Raw genomic sequence first — 25,229 nt, 5'->3', positions numbered from 1 at the left:
ACAACAGTTATTTTCTTCACTCCAGCAGAAACCCCAAGGGAGGAAAGCATATGAAATGCATGTGGGGCATACTAGACCTGATGGGTACAAGAAAGCTGAATTAGCCTGTTTGGAAAATCTGCTCTAGAGAAATACAGTTCAGAGCAGAAAGAGACACAGAGCTGTGGGATACAGAAAAAGACACAAAGGGGAAGGCTGCAAGACTGCAGGAGTCAATACTTAGAACTCATACAAATATTTCTCTTCAGATAGAAATACATAAATCCACTTTAAAGTATGCTCCATTTAATTTCAGTCCCTCTGTACTGGAAAACTGTGAACAGATTTATATTGATGAGGTTTAATGAATAAGCTGTGCAGATTTCAAGGTAGAGTGTCAGCTGTTAACAGAGAGGATGGAAAAAGGAAGGAGGACATTAATATTAATTTAACAACTTTCACACCATACATTTGCTCACTCCAATTAATTTAATGGACTAGACAGGTGGCCTGGGAGATTTATCCCTTTACACAGATCTATGGCAACAACTTATTTTCACTTGTTCAACACAGTGCTGTATGAAAACTGTTTCGGAGAGAGAACAGCTCATGTTACTTTGGGGATGCATATGGACTACACAAGTTTATACGCTTTTGAGAGATGAGGAACATGAAGGAAAAAAAAAAAAGAGTTCACTGAAAAAGTCAACTTTCCATTTGACCTGGGGATAACAGTTATTCTCAACATCTGATCTGGAAAATATTCATGAGAGGAAGAGAGAATTTTCCAGGCCCCTTAATGCAGCCATTTCCCAGAGGCTTCACAGAAGAACATCAGATTTTTATTTTTAGTTTCTTCTGAGCTCTGATATAATATGTGTCTACTTAAGTATTACAGAGGGAAAAAATGGGTATTCAACGAGAAGCTATGATTAAATCACCACGTGTTCCCAAACACTGGCTCTAGAGTGACTATCTTTGAACTCTGCTGTTTGAAGCTGGCCATTCCCTGAAACAATTAGACAGAGATAAGACCCCAGGGAGCGCTCCAGCCTCTGTGAATGAGTTTCAGTATCACAAGCGAGTTTTACAGTAACTTTTCCTAAAATGGGATCAGAGAATACTCATGTTATCTCTTCCAGAAGGAGAGCAAAGGGGGTGGCAACCAGATGGGGGTAGTACCACCTACAGCCTGTTACAATTTGAGCAGCATTATGTGGGCATAAGCAAACCGATCATGCCCATTACATAAGGAAACAGTACCCACTTGGATCTCCCATAATAGGGTCTTACCTAAAGAAAAATCTCTGTCGATCTTCTTCTTGTCCATTCCACCTAAATATCCGTTTTCACTGAGAGAGATAACACGCTTGGAAACAGCCCCTGAGCTTGCCAGTTTGCTTCCTCTCTCTTCTTGTACCCTCGACAGCTTCTCCTCATCCACCTCCTCTCCTGAGTCTGCACTCTTAATGCTCAGACGTCTCATCCGGGACACAGAGTCAACTTCTTTCATTCGCACTAAGCGATCCATGGCAGTCCGGCTAGGTGGAGAAGTGAGCTTGCCCTGGAGTGTTTCTATCACTTTCGAGGTGCTTCTAACTCTCTTTTCTGAATGCTGATACACAGCTGACTTGCAAACCAAGTTTTGGTCCTCACCTTGGCTAGGACTCACAGGTTGCTCAAGAACTTGCTCAGTTACCACTGTTTTAGCGCTGGCTTTCTGGTGAGTGGTCTGGCATTCATCAGGGCGTAAAGACTGGCCTCCCACTCTGACAAAGAGAGCACTCTCTGTCCAGCCACATTTTCGTCTGCCTTCATAAGAACCCTCTTTTTTTCCTTCTTTGTCACTTACTGTGCTCCCCACTGATGACTTGAAGTCCTGGGCATCGTTTGCAGGGCTAGTGCCTGGGTGGGGCCCAACGTGGTCATCCGGAAGGAGAGACTCCACTGCTATATCTATACCTAAAATTCTTGCAGCTCTTGCCTGCAATGACTCATTCACAGGGATTTCCACTGCATTTGCATTTGAAGAGTGATCAGAATTGTTAGCACCAGGTCCTGGGGCTACATCAAGTCCCACTGACCTCAAATCCGGCTCAGAGCGCCCTTGGTTCCTCTTCGTTAGTGACAAGCGTACTACCGAGCCTCTCTCTAATACTGTATCATTTGTGGGAGTTACACCTTTGCTCAGTTTAACAAAGTCTAGGTAATTTTGGTCTTCGCTCATCTCCTGCAAGACAGGGTTATTGAAAGGATTACTGTGACATGAACTGCTTGGGCTACTGGACAAAAATCTCTTGAGAGGGCCCACACGAACTGCCTGCTTGCTTGTTCTGCTCTTGGCTTCCCCTGTCATTTCTGTTATCAGACTTCCATCTGCTGGCCCGACTCCTTCACTGCTCCCTCCCGGCTGCGAGGAGCCTTGAGAGCCAAGGCAGCCTGGCTTGCCACCATGCTCCGTCCCCACACTCCAGCTTTCAGACTTACTTTTAACTCTTTCTGACTTAAATACAGGCACCTCTGGCACAACCATTTCTGATTTCCCACCGTGTTTTGGCTCCTGATTCGACTTCTCATTTCTGGATGCCCTCCTCTGTGTAAGGGCACCTGCCTGCGGAGAAGCTCTAGCACTTTCCAAATCTTCGTCACTGCTTGTGCTCTCCTCCTGCCCTTGCAGCTCCTTGTTAAAACTTTCTAGCTCACTTATTGCATCCCAGGGACGGCGACTTACAGGCTTCAACAGGAACTGCCCAAACAGCTCTTTACTGTTGCAGGGAGCTCCTGCTTCTCCCTTAACTACATCTCCCTTGGAAAGAAAGCTGGGTTCCCTCTCCTGGGCAGGCACGGGCTGGCTCTGGTGGGCTTTTGGGGAGGGGGCCTGAAGGACTGAGGTGGCAGTCCTGGAAAATGCACTGTTGCTAGACTGGCTGAGGTACATCTGACCCTTCATACCGTAAGCACTCAGTCTGCAGCTTCTCTCGTCAGAAGGTAACCTTGTCTGTTTTGACCCTGTCATGGATGCTGTACGTCCTAGGAGCTTTGGAGACAGCAGTTTGTTACTATTGGGCTGTCCAGGCTTTGTACCATGGAAAAATTGTGGGCTTTTAGGTTCTTCGGTGAAACTTGTCTGTGTCTGCTGGTCTTTGTACTGATCACCTGGCCAGGAGCCAGAGTATTTGAGCTCTCTGTGTTTTGTAGGCTGAATAAATCTGAGGTCATTCATTTGTTTGAACTCTTCTGGTCTCCACAGCTCTTGTTTTTGTAACTCATTTTTATTGGTCATGCTTCCTGTAAGTGCTTGTAACTCCAAGTCCGTTGAAGACATACTTAAGAGACTTTGTTCTTGCAAAGCCCCATTGTTATCAAACCCATTCTTATCAGGGCTCTGGGTTATGTTGTTGTTCCTATCTGTATCTGGCAGATTGGATTCTGATTTAACTGGGATAGAGACCAAACAAAATATAGTTTCATTCATTTTTTTCTTTGAACTCTTTTTGCTCTGCATCCCAGTTCCAGGTTCAAACTTTTTCACTTTTGTAACAGTCTCACAGGTGCTGTCCATATGTGAATTTCTTACAGAAAGTTTGCCTTTCGTGTAGTCCGCGCTGGCTTCGTTACGGGGGCTGTGATTAGTTGTGCTACAACTGTCTCTTTGGTCCAGCAAGGCACAATTTTCCTGATCTTGGATGGATGGTGCCAACCATCTGTTGCCATGGGTGGAGCTGTCGGAAGTTCTTTCTCCCTTTGCAGAACTGGACAAGTTTGATGCATCCGAAAAGGCACTGTTGTACTGTACTTCAAGATCTCTCTCTTGCAAAGCACCAGAACTAGGACTACATGCATTTTCAGTGTATTCAGCATTGTCCTGCAGACCTTCCGGTGGTGCAATTTTAATATGTCGTATCCGAGGATCATCAAAAGGAATATACTGAACAGAACGCAGGTAGTCAGCAGGGCGCCTTGCATGGCTTTGCTTCCCGTGAGGAAGATGGTTGTCTTTGCAAGGGTCAACCCCCGCTTCAAAAGTATTCATGGCTGGTCGTTGGCAGGGGACAACCCGCTCTGCAGGACCCTGCTGATCGCTGCTGGCATACGTGTCGGAGTTAGGCACTTCATTGAGGGGATGCGTGGTCACATTTTGGTGAGGTGGGGATTTGTAAGAAGGAGGAGGTACGTAGACCGGGGGCTCCAAACCAGAGTCTTGAATGCAAGCATCTTGCCTTGGCTCATTAACTTTGGCTAAGTAGGAGACGGGTTCGTCTTTCTGGTAGTGGTCCTGGAAACCCGTGGTTTCCACAGGTGCCCTGGTCTGCCGCTGCAGTTCATAGGACGGAGGCTTGAGAGGTCTCCCATACTTGGGTTTCACCAGGGGAAGGAAATGGCCTCCCGTTTCATGGTGCTTGGCTGGTTCCACACTCAGTCTGTTTGGGGGATAGGAGGGGGTTTTAGTTATGCTGAGCGAGTTGTTACTGTTGGTCAGGGAGGGCATTTCCACGCACCTCATGTTCTCGGGCGAAAGGACCCTTGGCAATGACTGCGATTTCCCCTTGTTGTGGGTGCTCAGTACATTGTCTCCCAGGGTCAGTGAATACAGCTCTTGAAGCAGCTTCTCCCTGTCACCCTCGGACATTTGCCTCCCTACCTTTTTTGGCTGGCTCCAGCTTTCCATTCCCAGACTTTGCCATTTGCAGTCGCCAGGCACTTCGCAGCTCTCCTGCAAGCCGCTTCTTCTGACGTACCCTGCACCCATCCCCACCTTCAGCTGACTCTCCTTGGGGTGCCGGGGTGCCCCCGGGGCTGCAGCCAGGCCTTTCATTTCCACACCAGCTTTCTGGGAATAGCCCAGGAGCACACTGAAGTCCTGTCCTCGTCTTCTCCAGTAGGCGAGATCTTTATCAGTCTTGGGCTGGGAAGACCATGCTAATTGAGGCCTGTCATAAACCCTGAAAAAGAAACGCAGCGTCACAGGCAGTTTGCACAGATGCCCTTTCTTTCTCTTATGGGTAAGGCCATTTAGGAGGTCAAATGTTGAGTTATGCCAATGGGGTTTGTGTAATCTATTCGCAACCAGATGACTATGATTTTAATGAGAGGATTTAAAAGTCAGTCATTAACATGAGTAAAGGAAGGGACTGATGCTCTGCTGGCATGTTGTTAGCTATGCAAAGCTGTTAGAAAGAGAAACAAATGCACACAGTTACATGCTGTGCAAACATGCACAGCCGTCCTCGATGCACACCAGAAAACCAGAAATTATTCTATTGAACATATTTCTGCATTCTGCTACATCAAAATCTATAGATGTCAAGGGGACTACTGTGGTACGCAAGTTTAATAGGAATCCAAAAAGCAGAGGTAGGGAGAAGAGGTAGAGGGCTATTTCATAAGATATATTCTGTAAGAAATGTGATTTGCATCCTAGTATGAGAGCTGAAATTAAACATGTCATTTCCAGTGTTGATTCTTGTTCATCTTTCCAAGGGAACAAATTTCTTCAAAGTACTTTGGATTAAATGACACATGCCACAACAATGGTGATGTATCAGCACAGTTCTGATTAAGACGGAACCAATATTTAAAATCTAAAATACCTCAAAAGCAGTATAAAATTCTTAAATAAAAGAGGGATTAACTCCAGCAATCTATTACTGAAATATGAAAGACATTAGACATTTTATTGAGGATTAGAAATTCAAAACACAGATTTACATGAACAGAATAGGTTCTTTGTGTGTTCTGAACAGTGTAAACTGTTTTATATATTACTGTGGAACAAAATTGGTACCCTTCTATATAAATAATTAATCTTCTACTTGAACTGTGTTCTGCTATTCTTGTACCTAAGGTGTCCAACAATATAACTGCCTTTACACTATGTGGCTGCCACCAGCGTAAGACTGGAAAGAAAAATGAAAATTGACAGAAATAGGACAAGTATGTAGATAGAACCCAAGAATTTCTTTCTCTTCCCTCCACCCCAAGGTATATAAACAGTGTCATCTGGCTCTTTTTTACTAAAAACAATGATCTATTTAAATAGTAGTTTGTGGAAACATAATACAATTCAAAATTCGGAATGAAAATTAAGCAATCCAGATCCACAGCAATTTTCTTTTATGTATATTAACTTCAACCTGTGACTATAAAAGTTTAAAAACCAAACTGGGATAAGGAGCATCTTGTTCATATTAATTCAACTGGATTAAGAGCTAGCATCTGAACAAAATGTTCTGCCTCTGAAGCACAAAGTACAGTTCGATTGCTGAACCCCAGGAAGTAACAGACGTCTTCATTAATCAGTGAGATATAACAGGACACCTCCTATATTGGAAAGTTGATTGTAGTAACAACGAACATTTCCATGCCTCTCTGCATGTGGAAACATGCAGCTGAACAAATGCTGCCTTCTTCTGAGATTATCAAATCTACCTTTTCATCTCATCCCCATGCTCCTATGGCACCATTTGTATCTGCGTTTACAAAATGAGGTGAGAAACAGTGTCTAGCAATAGTGAGGAAGGAACAGATTGCTCTTTCTGTTTGATTTTATCCATCAGTGTAAAAGGGTCTACAGAAATCGCAGGAAGTACAGAGTCATAGGTTCCAAGATCAGAAGAGACCATTACGATTATTTAGTTTGACATCTTGCTCAACGCAGGCCGTCAGACTTCCCCAAAATGATTCCTGCTTCTGTGGTAGCACGTCTTTTAGAAAAGCATCTAAAAATCTTGATCTTTAAATTTCCAGAGATGTTGTTGCAAAGCTTAATCCACCATTAAAAAAAACCCCAAAGTAAACCCAAATTCTTATCAACCCAAATGTAAAAGCATTGGGGGAAGGAGGTATGGTAGACGATAATATTGAGATTTGCAACAATTGCAACTAACAGCACGGGAATGGAATGGGCTGGCTGTTTAAAGGATTTAATAGGAAATCAGGAATAGGGAAGGAAGCATTACTCGACTCTTTCCTAGGAAACCACTAAAACAGAAGAGTTTTGGTTAGTTTGCTTTTTTAAAAACAAACAAAACCCAAGCTCAGACATTCATTAAAGTAAATTAGCCCTAAGTTAGGACAGCTTCAGTTACAGAAAGGATGTTCCTCCATTTATTAAAAGCTGTTTAAAAGATTAAATTTATTTTTAAAGATTAAAAGATTAATAACTAGGCTCCAGTAATGAACGTCGGAACATGATACAAACCACCATGTAACCTGTACTATATCGTCATTGCAACACAAGTGTAGAAAAGACATTTCAAAGGAGGTATTTAGAGCATTTTAAACCTAATCTTTTCTATGATCTATTCACAAGATGGGCAATATCAGTCTCTCCAGCTCCTGGCTCAGGTGCTAGAGGTGGTTACACAGACAGCCTGTATCGTGGGCCCCATAAACCTCTGGAGGGGATGGCACTGCACTGTGCAGCGGGAAGGGGATGCTCCACAGTCTCTCCAAGGACCCTCCAGCTTAGCTCCAGCCTGAAGACTCCTCTGCTCCCAAGGATGGAGAGCAGCTCCTGCACACCTGCATGCAGCAGGCATGGCAGGCAGGCAGGCATGGCAGGCAGGCAGCAGGCAGTGGGGCAGCACAGCCCAACCACACTGCTTGTGGCCACAACCGCAGCAGAGAGTGCCTCCTTCCAGGGTATATGACACTTTTGGGTCTTGCAGTCAATGAAGTGGTGGGAAGGGGAAGCGTCCAGGAGCCACCCCAAGTTCAAAATGCTTCACTACAGCCACAGCAATGCTACATCTCTGGATGGCGAATGCCAGTCATGCTGCAGTCTTTGTGTCCGTGACATATTATCAATGAAGAGACTGCACAGTCCCTCTTAGCAGCAGCTAGTCTCTGACTGTGCCACTACGCAATTCTGTCTCACTCCATGAGGCACCGGCACTGACGCACAAAGAAATGCACACCCAGACACAGCAGCTTGCAAGTGCTTCACAGCTGGGAGGGGTGACAAGGATGGAGTGGTCCCATGGGACCAACCAGGAAGATTTAAGTGCCAGGGACAGAGCAGTCCCATGGGACCAAGGAGGTAGATTATAACATTATGAACTCTCTTCTAAAAGGCCTGCTTCTAACGAATATCACATTTTCTGTCATAAAGTGCTTTGAATTGATTCTATATAAAATTAATCTAATGAAAACTGTTTAAAAAACTCAAACTGTTGCTAGCTTTCTATGAATTTTAGACCTTTACAAGAAATGAGGCCATCAGTCCACCCTGCACTGGCTGCATGACCGCATTTCACTGAGCTGCTGCTCTCAGAGCAATGGGTTGAAGCTGCCCAGTTCCCCTAGGGTGATGCTGGACCAGCAGGACCTCGCGTGATGCACATAATGGGGCCAGAAGTGAAAGAGTGTGGCACGGGCTTCGAAGTCAAAACCCTGCAGAATGAGGCCACTGCAGGGCTATCTAGGGAGTGTCTGTCCCTCTTTCTGGCTACCAGCATGTAAGCGGTAGGCATTAGGCACCCAGTAGCTCAGGGTGCGTGAGCTGCAGGCACCGGGACAGACTTTGCGCCCAATGAGGAGGCACTGTTAAGAAATTTCCAGGATTTGGTAGCAAGGGGGAAAAATTTTCAGAGGGCTGTTCTGGACACTGGCAGCTTCTGTTCTATTTTGGGATCCTATCCTCACATACACTCTTCCGAGCCCCAGCATTGGGAAACATCAGTACACTTTTCTGATTTTTCCAGCAGGTGATCTCATTAATGATATCTATCTCTAAATTTGCTAGCTACTAACATAGTTCCTCCCACACAAATAGCTAAGCAAAGTGCCTCTTCTGTCCACTCAGAAGAGAAGCAGGAGGGAGTTCTCCTTCTGTGAACCCTCTCATCTCTACCCATAGGGTCAACTTTCCCATTTTCTTTGCCTTGTCTCCTCTTCCAAACCTTTACTGTGCAGCCTCCTAATGCTCAGTTAAGCAAGGACAGCCAGGACAGCCCTCCCACCATCTGCTCCTCCACGCTTTGCCTGAAGAACAACGGGATGGAGCAAAACATCACTTCTCCGCTCTGCCGAGGCGTCACTCCCTCCTTGCAAGCAGCCGCAGCGGGCGGTGTGATGTGCCCACATGCAGTTGCTATGAAGCCTCTCTCCTCCTCCTCAGCAAGGTTTGATCAGCAGAACAACCCTAATGAGTGGAGACAATAGCATCATCCCCTGCCATCATGAAACACCCTGAGCCCTGCAAACCTGTCTGCAAAGGCAGCAGTGAAGTGGACAACATCACTCACTTCTGTGGTGTTTGGAAGGTGATTAGCTCTTCTGCGTCGGTGGTCTGAGCAAGAGTGTGGTGTAGATAATTCCCTGGCTGAGGAGCCTGAGTCATGCTCCAAATTGCTGTGGAGCTGGTCAACATCTGTGAAGGTAGCTGGGACACGCTGCCTCTTCTGGCCCTCTCCTGCTACTGTGCTGCTCTGGGAAGGCAGTGTCAGGAGATGGCTGCAGGAAGCCCGTGATGCCCGAAGAGCAGTATCTTCGTGCTGGACATTGCTGGCTGGTTGTCCCCTCTTCGGGCCCAAAAGGTTCCCAAGTCTCTGCAGTGTGCAGTTCCTTCCCAGCCTGAGAACCAGGAACCTATTTCCCACGACGGTCCAGACAGCGAGATCAAAATCCCCGGTGGAGTTCACTACGGCCCACCTGTAACAGGCCAAAACACTCCAAAGTGGGCCAGCACAAAAATCTTCTCTTCAGTTTTAAAACAGCTCACACTTGCATGGCAGCCCCATGCCTCGGATGCTTCCCCAGGGCAGGGGAGCGGGTCTGGAGGGGGCCTGTCACCCTGGAGCTCAGCAACTGAAACACAGGTGCTGCAGCACTGAAGCTGCAGACAGCTTTCCTGGATCTGGCCTAGAGAGCTCGCTCCTCCTTCCTGTACCAGCAGGGCGGCAGCAGTGTCGCGCTCTGCACCCGAGGTACTCTGCACACCCAGGGATGATGGCAAGAAAGGGATGGCTCCTGCAAAGGGTTTCCCTTGTTCATAGCTGCTAGTGCCTTGCAAGTGTTCCCAACAGGCTCACTGGGAATCAGAGTTTGCTGTAACAATAATAGTAAGAAAAGATTATATTTTTATGAAAGTGTGACAAAGCCATTTCCAGGGCTGTGTTCCCTATTTTATGTGGAAAAGCCACTTTTTAAAACCAGGATATAATATTTAACTGTGCTGTAGCCTGACAGGTTCCACCCCTTGCATTTTGAGATGTTAGAAAGAGACATTTGAACTGTCAGAGAGCATTATTTTGTATTTAGCCAACACCAGCAGTTACAGATACCTCTGCCACATCCGAGATGTGGGGCAGGCGTGCGAGCCCCCGCAGGCGCACCTGGAGAAGCAGGAGGCAGGGAGGCAGCAGTCCTCCTACGCCACCGTGCACCCACGCAGGCTCTGCCTTACAGGACGTGGGAGCAGCAGCGCTGCAGTAAATTCCAGCCTTGCACAGCCCTATCTTCTTCACACCAGTTTTTCTCCACGCTGTAAACTCAGCTCCAAGGCCAACCGCCACCTTCCTTGGCACCCCTGCACACTCTTCCCCTGCTTCAAAACCTTTCATTCTTTTTCAGTATCTTTCCTCACTTTATTGCCGTCCAGTTTACTTGACCCAAAACACACCATGAAGGATCCTCCTTACTACCTTTAAACCTGTGTCCTCTCCTTCCTTCTCCAGAAGGGATGGTGCCACCTGGGGACCTTCACCGCGGCTGGGACTTGCTGCCCTAGGACTGCTTTACAGGGCTCACATCTCTTCCTGCCCATTATCCTAGCCGGCAGCCAGGAGCCATTCCTGCTCCAGGCAAACAGGCTTGCAAGGGGAAGAGATATGAAGGGAAAGAGCAGACGAGCCCAGCAGTCAGGGGACACATGCCTTTGCCACGTGTTACTGAAGGTCTTCATAAGAGGACAAGCTCCCAAGGCGACAGCGTTTTGCCCTGCTTTCAGTTTCAAGCCCACTCGGCAGGAGGAAGGGGCTTTTCCTTGTAAACCGTCGTCACACTTGGGCTGGCTTCCAGTCCTGCTCTAGCCCCTTTCCTTTGTTCATCTGCAGCACTCAAATAGCCGCAGAACAATGGCCGAGCGGCGGTGTGTACGCACAGCTCTTCCTGCCCAGCCTGCCCCTGCCCCAGTGCGCACGTACTCTGTGTTCAGCAAGCCACCGTTGTACAAGCACGTTTTATGGAGTGACGACAAGAGCTTCCACTGGCTTGGAGCTGTTTTGAAAAGAAACACACAGGCACCTTCTCATGTTTACTCCACAAGAACGACCTTAAAAAACCAGGAGAGTCCTTGGTGCATGTAGGAACACCCACCGAGAGCTGCACATGGCTGAATCTACAGCAAAAACCAGGGTGCCTATGTGGCAGAAGAAGCTGGGTTCAGTTTTTTAAAACTGAAGAAAAGGAAGAGCTTTTGCCCCTTTTTTTACTGTACTTGGACTGAGCTTTTCTGAGCCCATCAGAAAGGCCTTTCTGATAGAGACCACATTAGTAAACAAAATTTTCCCACACTTGGCCACTTCCCATCACCCCAGTATTCTCAAAGGCCTCGCTCTAGCAGAAGGTGAATGGATGTGCCACTGCTTCATGTGGACTTGCAGTGCATGGCAATGGTCACTAGTATGAGAGCAGGAAAGGGTCACAGGAAGATGGTGTCAAGGGTTAGGGTCATGCTTAGTTATCTGTCAGGACCAACAGGAAGAGAAAGCAAAGCCATGGCATGATGCTGAAACTTACCCCCCTTCTGAAGTATGAAAAGTGGACAAACCCTGAAGGTCATGGTGGTAACCAGGACCCGCTTGCCTCCCTTGGCTCCCATGGCTGCTTTCAGTGCTGCTCGAGTTGGTTTTCACCAGGGGTTTCTTGCTGTAAGCCCCAGCTCTCGATTCTGCCTCAAACCCATTCAGCATTCTCTGAGCAGATCTGTTCCCTGCGATTTCATGCCGGTATCCATCATATCTGTTCTCATATGAAACAGGGGGATTTTTTGACAATTTGTATCCATGAGAAATCAGGAGGTCTTCGACACTGAACATGTTGTGCTGGTTTCACTCACAGCTGTGCCATCAGAAAGCTCTTTCCAGCAGGACTCATCACTGGAAAACAAAACCAAAAACAAACAGAAGGCCGCTTTAAACAAGGAAAGATATCTTTGATCAGCTGGTAGGCTGCTGAAGCTAAAAGTCTCATCCCCTGGCCTCAGTCTTCCACCCTTATAATAAAATAGATGAAGCAAAGTGCATGCAGATGCTGATGAATCATGTGCTGACCTTCCCCAGACAAGACACCTCCATGCACTCAGCCAAGCAGCAGATGCTGCGCTGCTGCTGACTCAGTCCATTTCACTGAAGAATTCACTGGTGATTGCAGCTTTCAGATTTCACTAAGTGATCTCAAAAAATTCTTTGCACCAGAGGTAAGCTCACAATTTGAGTCAGGCGTTTCCTTAAAGAACAATTTTTCTCCAGTCATGGAGAGGTGTGCTCTGTGTTACGTTTTAAGTTGCTGCAGGAGGAGGGGGCGGATTACAGGGCAATATGCCTCTCCCTACAGCTCTGCATATTCCAATTAAGAAAAAATGTTCACATGAACAAGGACAAAATATGCATGAGAACAAAAATGAATTATGCAACCACATGAGAAACCCAGGTAATATCATGCAATACCCCAGCTAAACAGTCCTTTTTACAAATTACTTTCTTTTCAGCCTGCATTGGCCTGCTGGAAATCAGTAATCCTCAACTAGAATAATACAAAACCTAAGATTTCAAGTACGCTCTATTTTTACAGCACACTTCCACTGCGTAAAATGACTGAAAACAACCTGAGATACCCGTGTCTATTGTGTCTCAATAATTTCCAAGACATGGGACAGTCAAGATTTTTCTTCCCAGTGACAGCCCTCAATTCTGCACTGACGAGAGCAAAGATCCAGCAAACTGAATTAGTTGGCTGGAAACAATCTCTATTGTCTATACCACTCTCACAGCTTATTATGGCAATTACAGAATACCCATTCTTCCCGAGTTTTAAAACAAGTAGAAGGTAATGATCTATTCTGTAGGTTGTGCACAACAACGGACCCGTTCTGATACATTCCTCCTTGCTTGAACTGTGTTACCAGAAGAAAGAAATAAAAAAAAGGTGGATAAAGAAGTGAAACACACAGAAATAGATTCGTTATGTAAAACATAAAATACTCAAGATGATTTTCCCTGCATGAAGAGTTCATTTGACATGCCTGGTGAGTACTGTGTGTCCTTAGTAGTATCAGGTCTACTTGAGGGACAGGAGCCCAGCATTGGCAGCTACTCAAAAGGAGATCGTCTCTGCAAAGATCATGACAAGCAAGTGCATTTTATACACTGGTCTCTAATGCTCTTCTTGGGCAAGAAGAAAGGGAGAACTCTGTTCACTGCTGTTTACAATAATTTACTTGAGATGGAGCAACTACCGAGATGGCTGTTGCGCGTTTATTAGTACTAAATCTCTCAGGCTACGCATACACAAAAGTTGATGGGTTGGCTTAGAATATAAACCAGTTTCTGTGGTGCAGCACTCCATATATTATGGCCACTTTTTGCTCATCCATTTTCTGCTCCCGCCCCGTCTCCTGGATGCTCTGCAGACTGCGGAGCCGGTCTGGCCAGCCGCTCTGGGCCAGCCTGGTGTACGGCTCCTGGGCACGCAGGGACCCTCCAGCCGCCTCTGCCCTGCACTGCCCACAGCGGCCACGGCACTCGCCCGAGGACAGCCCACAGTGTGGAAAAACATGCACAATTTTTATGCAGAGCTACAATTTAACTGGTAACCTGGAACGCTGCAGAAGTGGCTTTTCAGCCTCTCAGCCTGCTGAGCACTTAAACCGGTTTGTCTCTAGAGCTTAATGAATCTCTTCCCTTTTCACACATGTAACACTACACACCCTTTAAAAACAGAGAAATAAAGCTCTGTGCCGAAGACATTTTAGGAGTATCCCTTGCTAGAACAGGACTCCAAATTCCCAGTAAGTGCTCTGAGTAAGCGAGCCAGCAGTGAGTACAAGCAGGCAGAAAGCAGGGAGGAGTGGGACCCTTCCCTCTTGGAAGGAAGAGAAGGCTTTGTGGGTTATTTTTGAATGCTGACCTAAAAGGCTGATTTTCCGTCCACCCACTGCCCTGGACTGTGCAAGGAACCAGGTACGAGCAGAGCAAAGGGAACAGCTGGCTGCTGGAGCTGTTCAGCTTCTAACAAGAGAAAGATCCAATGTGACGACCATAAACAGCAGAAGGCCTATCGGAGCGCTCGCAGGTGCAAGGAAGAAATGTGCTTTTCCTGCTATTATTGTCAGGCTGGCTTGGAGCGCAGCTTAACCCCCTCTCTGCCACCCGCTGCAGCCATAGTGCCATCAGAGAGGCAAAGGCGAGTGGGCAAGAAACCTCCAGCCCGTGGGGTTTACTCTGATCCTCCTTTTGGCACCGGCAGTGAGGAGCAACGGGGTGGAAATGCACCATGAAGAACTGGTGCAACCGTCTCCTCCTGCTCTGCAAACTTATCACGTGTGGAAGGGAAAACCCTGCGGTGCTACGGGCGGTGGGAAGGCCCGGCTGGGAGCGGGATGCTATCACTGTGCCCATCACAGCTCTGCAATGGGAATAAACAAGGCGGAGAAGCCTGCACCTGCCTGCCTGCCGCGGTGCCCTCAGCAGCAATCCCCCCGCCGAGCTCTCCCCAGACCCACCACATGGAGAAATGCTCCGTGCCCATGGCACAAGCTCCCAGGAGCCCGTAGCAGTGGTGGTGGGTGGCCACTAGCCAGGACACTGTCAGGACACATGCCTCGAAGAGCTGCGCAGAAGTCGTGGGGAGGTACCGTCCCCCCGCATCGGACCTGGCCAGGGGCAGGGGAGCCGGAGGCCCTGCCCGAGCAAAGCCTGCAGGACATCAACCATGTCAGCACCCAACGTCCGCAAAGACGCTGGCCAGCTTTCCAAACCTGGCTGCAGCGCTGGGATGCTCTTCCCACCCTCCCTTAGATAAATAAATCTAAAAAATAAAATCAAAGGAATTGGATTGGCAGGAGTAACAAAACCATTGCTGCAGCGGTCTTGTAAATAATCTGTCAGACTAGGCCAAAGAGTAAAGGCTGTGCAGAGCTTCTAATTTGAGGGAAGATCAACAACACTGGAAAACAGTTTGTTTTTCCAGCGCTCATTTGTTTTGTTTGCCAATGACATCAGTGCTTTCTGATAGGGTTTGCTTCCTGAGGATGCCTGCTATCTTGCCAGCGTTTCCGACTTGTCCCCGTCAGCCGGTACAGCTCTGCATTACACTGGAAACAGGGGCCAAGCTTTTCTCTGGAAACTTCTCAGCAGCACTCTCAGATGCAAAGAAACAAGCGCAGGCTGAACGGCGGAAATCGGCATCAGCCCCCGTGTACGCGGACACAATGGGGACCCGCAGCCTCGGCGAGCGGGACACAATGGGACCACCAGACGGAAACGTCATCAGAGCACCTCGTCTCGGGGTGCTCTATCCAAGAGCAGGGACCTCATCGCTGGCCCTGAGAAACGCCCAAAGCACTCCTGAAAGACATCCTGAAGAAATCTGGTGCTGGAGTTTCCTCTGAGCTGCTTCTGGAGCCCATTCTTGGCGGGAGAAATGCACTGGTTTCTGTTGATGGTCTGCCTTTATCGGCAGGTTTTTTCAGTGGCAGGGGTTCCCAAGCCTGATTATTTTGCGGGGGTACCACCACCACCTGTACGATGACCAGTACCAGCAATGATGAATGCCAACACTTGCAGCAGTGGCAGAAGCAGCTCTTACCTCCATGCTCTGAAATGGCTTGCATGCCGTTGAATCCTCCCTGCGTGGTGTTTCGAGCAGCCCGTCGGTGTGCTCCTTACTTTAGCCCTGGTTCCAGACAGCGTCCTGGCACAGCACCCACGTATTGGGGGGGAGACCAGAAGTGACAGAATTTGGCCCTGGCTGCCCTCTGTTACATCTCTCCTGCCCTGTGCTACTTGAAATAAAGTGGAAGGTGGCAACCCTTTAACTGTTTGAATATGACCCCTGAAGTCCTTCTTGCACATGATTCGCCCTGCCCACCTCTGCAGAACTATTTATAACATTTTTGTAAGCAATTCTGTACAACTTTACAGAAAAGAAAACATCGAAGGAACATGATTCATATTGCAAAACGAAGCATACAAACAACATGAATTGCCAAAATCAAGGCACCCTGCATGGACACACAAGTTGCTGCAGTCTGTAATTACATGACTTCAGGCTACTGAATTCTGCAGGACTCCTGCCTCGGTTGATGTGCAGGCTGGGTGATGCTAGTCTTCCTGGGCTTTATCTACAGCAGCTATCCAAACACTGTTCTGAAGACAGAGTTACTAACAGGCATCTGAATTACAAAGCGTATTATCTAGATGGGTCACACATTAAACTAGATTATCTTCACTCATGTCTGGGTGACATTATTCCCATTTCATATCAGACATGTGCCAGACAGAAGTATTTATGCAGACAGACTAAAGTGAAAACAACCCTCTCCATTCTAGGCACCCAGTCTGAAGTGCCTACAAGCTGATTTTTTAAAGCACTTAGCCCTAAGAGTGAACTGAGTATGTTCAAAGCAACTGCTGCAAGAACCTAGTGCCTCTGCACATCAACCCAAGTGTGGCATGTCCACACAATGAAGACAGGGGATGAGCCAAAAAATTGGTTGCAGTAATTTGTCTACCGCGCTCTCCTCCATCCCTCCGCCCATCTAATCCAGCACCAACACTTTTGTCCAGGCAGCCCCATATCCCTACCACCTCTGTTAAGTCCTCACCACCATGCACCCCGGTGCCTTCATTTCCCACTTCCCACACCCACCTGTCCTTCTTGCCACCCCCCAGCATCCCCTCCCTGCCTTCCCGTCTCCTGGTCCCAGCAGTCCGGCTGCTCTTCCCACACAGCCCACCACCGTGCTTGCCAGCCCATCCTGCCCTCCTGCACCCCTTACAGCTTCTCCTGACCAGTCCTCGGTTCACGTCCATCACCCCAATTTCCTCCTTCCCCTTGTGATGACCAGCTTCTGTCCCATCTACATTTCCAGCAGAAGCACCTCTGTGCCTGCTCTCTGCTCCCAGGTCCGAGACCCCATCTCACCTGTACCTGGAAAAAGCAGGAGCCGTCATTATGGGGACAATCCAGCTCCACCACTGCAGCCCTGGGCAGGGGCACCGTGCCGGGGCTACGCAGGCACGCTCTGCTCGCACATCCGTCGGAGCGGTTAGGGCACGAGTGCCATCCCTGCGCAGGGCTGGGTCACGAGTGGGCTGCTCAGCACCAGAGGCTGGGGGGTGCTGATGGATGGGAGGGAAAAATCTTTGGAAAATGGAGCAGCTAGAAACAGAGACGAGTCTGCAGAGAACATGCGCAGACGTCTCCGAGCCTTGTCACCGTAGATCCTGTTCCTGAACATGATGGCACCACAGGTCTCAATCGAACAGCTGGAGGATTTCTTTTCTTTCCCCTATTTAATGTGGGCAAAACAACATTCTTTCTCTCCTCCCTCCTCCCCCCTAGTTTTTCTTGGAAATGGTTGAATTGGTTTAGCTGATGATATTAAAATAAATTTAGCCTGAGAGTGAGACACAACCTGAAAGTCTCAGATCAAGTGATAAAAGCCTGACAGACTACAGCAATGGAAAACAGGTTCTTGTAGTAGAAGTTTTAATACTAGATGGTACTACTCGCTCAGTCTAAATATAACCCTGAGCTACATCCCAGGAGAATATCTAAGTCTTTGGCCACTGTAATTGCTCCTGTTTTCTCACTCTGGTTTTGCATGTGTGCATATGAGACAGCTGATCAAGACCAAACACATTAAATGAGGCTTTTACCTTTTTTGGGACAATAAAGTCAGATGGAACTGTAAATGGCAGGCTGCTGTGCTGCTGTGCGTGCAGCCACCCCGGAGTGCCGTGCCCCTGCCCTCCGCTGCAGAAAGAACCACCACCACATTCACTGGCTTGCAGACACACGCTCCATTGGGAAAGATAATATTCATGTGCTTGAAAAGCCTTCAACAATAATGTTCACTATGAGCAAATATTAGATATTTAACACAAAGATAGTCTAGAACACAGGAAAAAGAGATTAGAGAATATTAATGTAAGTTGGATGTATTCAACTCGGCAGGGCTTAATTAAGCATACACTAGGAGTAAGGAAGGAGTAGGGAACTAGCCAGGGCAGCCTCCAAGCCATGAGTAAATACCTCCTAGAAATTCTCAAAGGATGGGCGAAGGGCAAACATTATCTAACTTCAAACAAAAGGGGGAAGGAGACAGATCTGAGGTATCATAGACCAAACAGCCTGGCTTTGATACCGACTCGGACAAATTATTATTCAACCCACTTGTAAATACTTATAATAGGTGTTGATTTGTCGCAGAGCGGGAGGGAGCGAGTGTGCGATCCAGGAGGAGCAGCGGCATTTCCAGCTCCCTGCTTCCCGCCATGCACTGCAGCTGCATCCACTCCCACATGATAAAGTCATGAGAAAACAGAAAACACAGACTTGTCAAGAACAAATTAAGTCTAATCAATTTAATTTTCCTCTTTGACGGAGTTGGGAGCATAGTGACTAGGGAGGAAAAAACAGTAGAAGTCGCACACTGGAACGAGGAAAGCTTTTGATGGATGGATGTGATAGTCTTATATGCAAACCAGGTGAATACAATTTAGGTATAATTTACTCTAGGTGGGTATACAAATGTTTCAAATCTGTACTCAAGGAATAGTTAGTAAATTCAATGTCAACCTGAAAAGACACATAAGGGCTGTGCCTGGGGTCTTGCTCTATTCGGTATTTCCATTAATGACTTGTAAATTAGAATAAAGATTACAATTACAAATCTGTAGGGAGTGCTGCGAGCATTTTCAGGGATTACAATTAGAATAAAATCTTAATAAATTAGAGACCCAGTCTGAAATGAATGACTGAGATTCAATACAGGCAGGCGTAAAACACCATGTTGAAGAAGAAGGATGCAATGCAGAAGTGCAAAATGGAGCAGTATGGCAAAAGAGTCTCTGGGGCTAGAGCCGCAAAGAGAGAAGACATCAAGACTAGTGCAGGGCTTGGTACACACAGGCATATATACTTGGAGATATACTAAGAGGAGCATCACATGTCAGGCTTTTTACTCCTCTCAGCCCTATATCCAGTTTTGGGCCCTACCTCAAGCAAGATGCTGCTCCCTGCCACTTGCTCACAAGAATGATAAAAAGTTTAGGAAGTGTGACCCCTGGAGAAGAGGGTACAAGAAGTGGGCTTGTTTAGTTGAAAGAAAAGGGAGGAGGAATGAGGGTGAGAGAATGAGAGATGATAACAAGTTTTAAATATGTCAGGCTGCTAAAAGGCAGTGATAATCTTGTCCTGTTCCCTGCGGATGTGGAAAACTGAAGGGACTGGCTTAGCATGCAGCAGGGGATATTTAGGTTAGATATTAGGAGGAACTGTCTAGCCATGATGATAGTTAACCACTGGTTACGCTGGGAGGCTGTGAATCTCCATCAATACAGGTTTTCAAGAACAGGGTAAATGAAGATCTATCAGGAATGGTGCAGATGAAGCAGATGCTGCCTCAGAACCAAGGGATTTGGGATGGAAACTAAACATTTTGACATTCCTCCTCTCCCTCCCCCCAAAAAAGGTATTGGTTTGTTGGCATGCCCCACACATTTCCAAGAAAATCGAAACTCTTCCATACAAGATTCCCAGTCTTACAAACAGCCACCTCACCTTAATTACAATGTGGCTTTCCCCCCCGCTACAACCGTCCAAAGTAGAATGACCACTTTACCACAAAATGCCACCAATGACTTACCTTCCACCCCCCTTTCCTGACATCCTCTGCATTGCAGGGAAGAGTGAGGGGGTGCCAAGGGCAGGCAGGCCTGGCAAGGTGGCAAGCACCACTTAGTAGGAACAGAAACTTTGCCTCTCCTCCAGGGATGGGAGAGATAGGGAGACTCAGACACAAGAGACACACTACACATTGAAGGATCCCAAGCAGAGAAGAGGCAGTAGATGAGCTAGGCGGAGGCACAAGGTCCTGACCAAGGGACTCATATCAGATCACAGACACGCATCAGGCAAAGCTTCAAGAAAGTTCCCGTTACGGCCAACACCATACTGAGGGCTTCAAAGCCGCTAGTGCTAAATGCATAATCATCTCTGCTGACTACATGGGAAGAAGATATGCCAAAGTCATTGCTGGAAGATAAGTCAACTTTATGTTGGCTCCGCATGTCTTCCCAGGCCAGTCTCTCCCATTCATCTCACAGAAATTAAAAAGAAATCTGTGAATTTCTGTGTTTAACCCTCATTACCTGTGGGCAAGAGAGTTCACATTTTTTCTCTAACACAGAGATTCACAGTGAAAATTACAGCTCACATCCTTTTTGCATTCTTTGAGCAAAAAGTCCTCACTGAAATCACCGAGGAACTCTGCCAGAGAATAAATTAGTGATACGACGTGTCTCCAATAAAATTAGGAAGTGGGGAGGAGAAGAGGAGTGAGTCTCAGAGTTTATTTAACTCTCAGAAGGTAGTTATTCCTGTTTTGTATCTCACCGGTGCAGATGCATCAGCAAACCCACTGTGGCATGAGAGAGAGTGCAGAGCATCTCCTGGGGGAGACCTTAACTAGTGACGGCTGCTCTCCAGGGGTTGCCAGCTCCGTTTGCTAGGAGGTTTCAGGTCATATTTCAAAGTTTGCCTTCTCAGATTTGCCAAGAAAAAACGGTAGAGAGCTAGATTATTTTTTTTAAGTAATGTGGGTGAGTACTGGGTTCACACAATGCTGAAATACGTGTCTGACATTAACTCTATCCCAGCCGAAACCAGGACACAGTGCATGGATGGGAGTTTGTATCTGAAATAAGGTTGATTTTTAAATTTGCCATGGACCAATCCAGCCCCGACTGAGCACTGACTCGCTGAGACTCATAAGCATCCAAATAGAAGTAAACGCATAAAAGGGAGAGAGGAAACGTCCAAGCATGCACAGATACCGCTGTTCGTATTAGCTGGTTTTCAAAATGTCAACAGCTTGCTTCCACCGATGACAGAGCAGCACGTTACTCCACTGAAATCAGTCCAGATTTTTTTCAGAGAAGGAGCAATTGTTAAAGAGCACTCACTGCTACTCTGTGCTCCAGATATAACCAGTCCTTAGACCAATTGGCAGCATATGGTGTATTTCCTCAAATGACAGCTTTTGTTTGTCACAACAGGAGAACAAAAAAGTACATTTATTAAACAAAGCATAATTAGCCAACTCTTTCCCTCCCGAAAAGGAACTGCAGAAGGATATTTTTTAGGACTCGGACGAATGTTTCCATGCTGTTTATGACACTTTTGTATGGAGCAATCCACTCTGGTGGAACAAAGCACATGGAATCACATTTGTTGCTCACATCTTAAAATCAAGATGTTAAGGGCTAATCATCCCACCTAAAATACCTATGGGCAAAGTGCTAATAAGCTACTCCCACGCTAGGACTACATGGATCATTATTATTGTTTGCATTTTTTTAGCAGAAAAGCTCTCCATCTGTACAAACCAAAAAAAAAAAAAAAGGGATCTCAATAATAACTGCATTAAAACTTTCAAAGTACAAATTTTTAATAAGGGGTCTACCACATAGCTGAACTTCTTTGAGGTGATGGTGACATGACTTATAGAGTCTGGGCTCTGTGATCAAAAGGATTACACACATTAGCATCCTACTAATCACAGCAGGACAGGCCGGCTCATCAGGCCAGGACTCACGGAGGAGAGATCCGTAAACAAACACTTTCTCCCGCTCACAAACGTGGCTGGGAGCAGAGGCGTTCCAAGGTTGGTGTGGTCTTCTCCGCTTTCAAAGAGTTAAGGATTGTGTCTGCTGGAGTAAATAAATTCTCAGCATAGTCTTACACATCTGTTTGTTTACTCATTTTCAGACATTACCATCCTCTCCTGTGTTGTTATCCCTTTTATATTACCCTTGTACGTATAATCAAATGCCCTCTCTTCTGGATTGACCCTCTGCTTCTTCCTGTATTATAGACGCCTTTGATCTTTCTTTCTTGCATCTGTGTGTCCTGCCTTGTAGTCTCAGCAGGATTTCCCCCCGACCCCTTGCTCTACCAGAAAATAAATGCCAAAGTAGCATTTGTATGCATTAGCGTAGAAAAAAATTAGACAGACGCTCAAGAAGCCTACACGCCAGTGCCGCTGTGCTGCTGAGGCACTGCGTGTGCTGGGGAGGGCTGCCTACCGGTAAGGTAAAGCCAGGCTGGTGCAAGGGGGCCCAGCTCCTGAGCACGGATGAGCCCCCTGGACCAACAAGGCGAGCAGCCATCATCACGACGGGGGAAGAGGGACCATCCTAAAATTTCAGAAACAGCTGTTAATTTTTCCCCTTCGTCACGCACTTGGTGACTTGCAGGGTGCCCTCAGCACTTTCAAAAAGCCGAACCCCGCCTTTAACTTTTTTTTCTTTTTCCGACTAGCTCAGATTTCAAAACCCCTTCCCTTGCCCCACCATTTGAGATGGTCCAAGTTATGGCTGACAAATTCTATTAATATCCTAACTGTAATACACTTGGGCGATGAAGAGGCTGCTGCTGATTTTTGTTCTCTGCAGGCACTGCCAATACCAGAAGAACTGAGGGTTATCTCTAGGTAGATGTGAAAAGATGCCATCAGTTCACATGGAGACCTTAACGATCGCATCAAGACCAGTGAAAGGCTGACCAACCCCTTCCTTCATAGCTGGAACTGGTGAGTAAGCTTCCCCAGCAAGCCCGAGTCCACTGGCTCTTGAAACAAAGCACAATAACAAGGTTGCAGAAAGTGAGATAACCCTTTCCACTCAAGAAGTGGAAAACAACATCTGTTAAAAAACAAATAAACCGGTGTAATGGCTTCAGCAAGAGACCCAGAGGATTTTAGAGATGCAGCTCGTGGCTTGGTCAACACATTGTGAACAGCAAATTACAAGAGAACAATTGTTTCATACCAAGCTCTCCCACCCCTGAACTCCCTCAAGGTTAATTAGGATGGCCTCCGGCCAAATTAATTAGAAGAGAAGATTTGGGCAGGACTTTGCTATGCACTCGTAACTAGTTCCAAGGTGACTGAGAAGTTCAGAAATGCCTCACCTTCCAAATAAAGCCTGCTTGGCAAAAAACAAGCTCACATGTGCCATGTCATTGCTCTGACAATCAGGAGAAACACTTAAAAGTAATCTTTCCCTAACTAACGGCTAAGGCAGAAGAATTTTCTGCATCCTTCACACCGAACAATATGCCCTTGTTTATTTTCTGTGTGCTTTTTAGGTCATAAGAGGCCAGTGAAATTATGCATCTAAAGAACAATATACTACTGTAATATGCTACTTGATACACACAGCCCGGCAGACTCTGAAAGAGCCGTCTTTTCCAAGAGCTGGCAAATACATGTTGCAGCATGGAGAAATCCCGAACATCACCATAGGAAGGGAGGATGCAGAAGTGGGCCCAGCCTTCGAAACAACAGACTAAATTTTAGTTGCTCTTATAACATGCCCCGGCGGCAGAGCTTAGGAGCCCATCCTGCTTTGAGGGGGACAGCCCTGCCCAGCTTCGCTACCCCGCGGCAGCAACCTGCCTTGACCTCCTCTGGACTCCTGCTGCCCTCAGCATCCTTGGCAAAGGGAATAGCTGGCAGGACCACACTCTTCTCCTCCAAGTGGTACCATGGTGAGTGGTAGAACTGCAAGAGCGTAGCAGGGTAGGGCAGATCTAGCCTCTGTGATTACAAACTAAGCGCTGGCACAAATTGAGGCTCTCGCAGTGGCTGCATCTCTGAACTGCAGAGCCCTTCTCTGTCATTAATCTGATATTGTTTAGTTTGAAGCTGGAAGGTTGCTATTTTCCATGTGTCTGTTACCCACAAACAGCAGCAGCATTTCTGGGCAGAATCAGAACTTCTAAAGTAACAAACAGAAAATGCTTCAGCTCATGCAAAGAAGTGTAGCTGAATACTTTTCGGCAGGACACAATTGTCATTGTCACAAGCCAAGATTTAATGTCTTGACTGTGTGGATCAAACTGACTACTCAGAACAGCTACATCGTATTTTCACTTAAAGACATGGGCTGGAGTAACTTAACATGTAGGGTCCATGCCACAAAAAAGCCATTATTCTCAACTCTTGACAAAAAAAGAAAGGGGAAAAAAAAAACCCTTAATAGATGCAAGAGTCCTTTGGCACAGGTCCAGCGGCAGACTAAGGCAATAATTTGTAATTCTGAGGCAATTATGAAATGACATAACAGCACAGATCTCCTTCTGACATAACAGCTGTCTCCTTTGCAACAGTACATGGTTTAAAACAACCACCAAAAAGGAAATAACCCAAAAGATCTATTTGACTGCTGTGTAAATATCGGAATAAGAATAAACACCACGAGGGGCGGCGGTTGATGTTTCAGACCCTGATGCCACATCCTAGTCGGTGTCAATGGGAGCCGGCACCGAGTCGCAGCCGGTGCCCAGGTCCCGGGCGTAGGGGACCGCAGCGACAGGCGCTAAATGAAGGTGAGCGGCTCCAGCGAGCGGCACCGACTAACTTCCCCGGGACTCCTGCTCAAGGCGAGCTCTCCAGGGGAGCTGGGCCCTATGCAGGGCTCGGGGTGTCGGCAGAGAGCCCCTCGACAGACGGGGGGCGATGGGGGGGGGGGGGGGGGGAAGAGAGGAACGAGCAGGTGCAAAGCGGCCGGAGCAGGGATGGGAACCCGAGGGATGTGCCCCCCCCCGCCCGCCCCCCGGTGCCGCGCATCGCCGCCCGCGCTGGGACATCTCCGAGCCCCCCCGTCCCCTGTCCCCCCTGCTCCTCCAGCTGCCCACTGCTACCCCCTCCACGACCCGCCGGGACTCACCTCTCCGGGCGGCCACCGCAAGACCCTCGGGTGGCGGCTGAGGCCGCCGCGCTCAGCGGCCGCGGCAGCCGGGAGGCGCCGAGCCCGCGGCGAGGCGGGACGGGGCGGGGGGGGGGGGGCGGGCGGGGCGGTCCCGCCCCGCCCGCCCCCCCCCCCCCGCCCCGTCCCGCCCCCCCCCCCCCCGCGGGTGGCTCCTTACGCACCCCCGGCCGCCGGCGCGGAGCATCCCAGCCGAGAAAGCGCTGGTTTCTTCACCGAAGAGACGTTGCGGGATTTTTTTCTCCCCCC

General features: G+C 47.6%; 1 protein-coding gene across 1 annotated transcript in view; it reads right to left on the bottom strand.

Annotated features, from left to right (window-relative positions):
- JCAD (junctional cadherin 5 associated) overlaps positions 1–24,994 on the bottom strand; it is a 29,618-nt gene extending 4,624 nt beyond the window's left edge. Inside the window, exons 1-3 of the mRNA XM_050891917.1 lie at positions 24,942–24,994; positions 11,722–12,080; positions 1,273–4,922 (exon numbers count right to left, since the gene is read on the bottom strand). Coding sequence (XP_050747874.1) covers positions 1,273–4,922; positions 11,722–12,020 — 3,949 coding nt within the window. The 5' untranslated portion in view covers positions 12,021–12,080; positions 24,942–24,994. The remainder of the gene's footprint in view (positions 1–1,272; positions 4,923–11,721; positions 12,081–24,941) is intronic.
- Positions 24,995–25,229: the final 235 nt, after the last annotated feature.

The sequence above is a fragment of the Gymnogyps californianus genome, chromosome 2 (genome assembly GCF_018139145.2).
Source record: "Gymnogyps californianus isolate 813 chromosome 2, ASM1813914v2, whole genome shotgun sequence".
Classification (NCBI taxonomy): Eukaryota; Metazoa; Chordata; class Aves; order Accipitriformes; family Cathartidae; genus Gymnogyps; species Gymnogyps californianus.
Note: the sequence above shows the minus strand (reverse complement) of the source record. Positions and strands in the feature narration are given on the sequence as shown.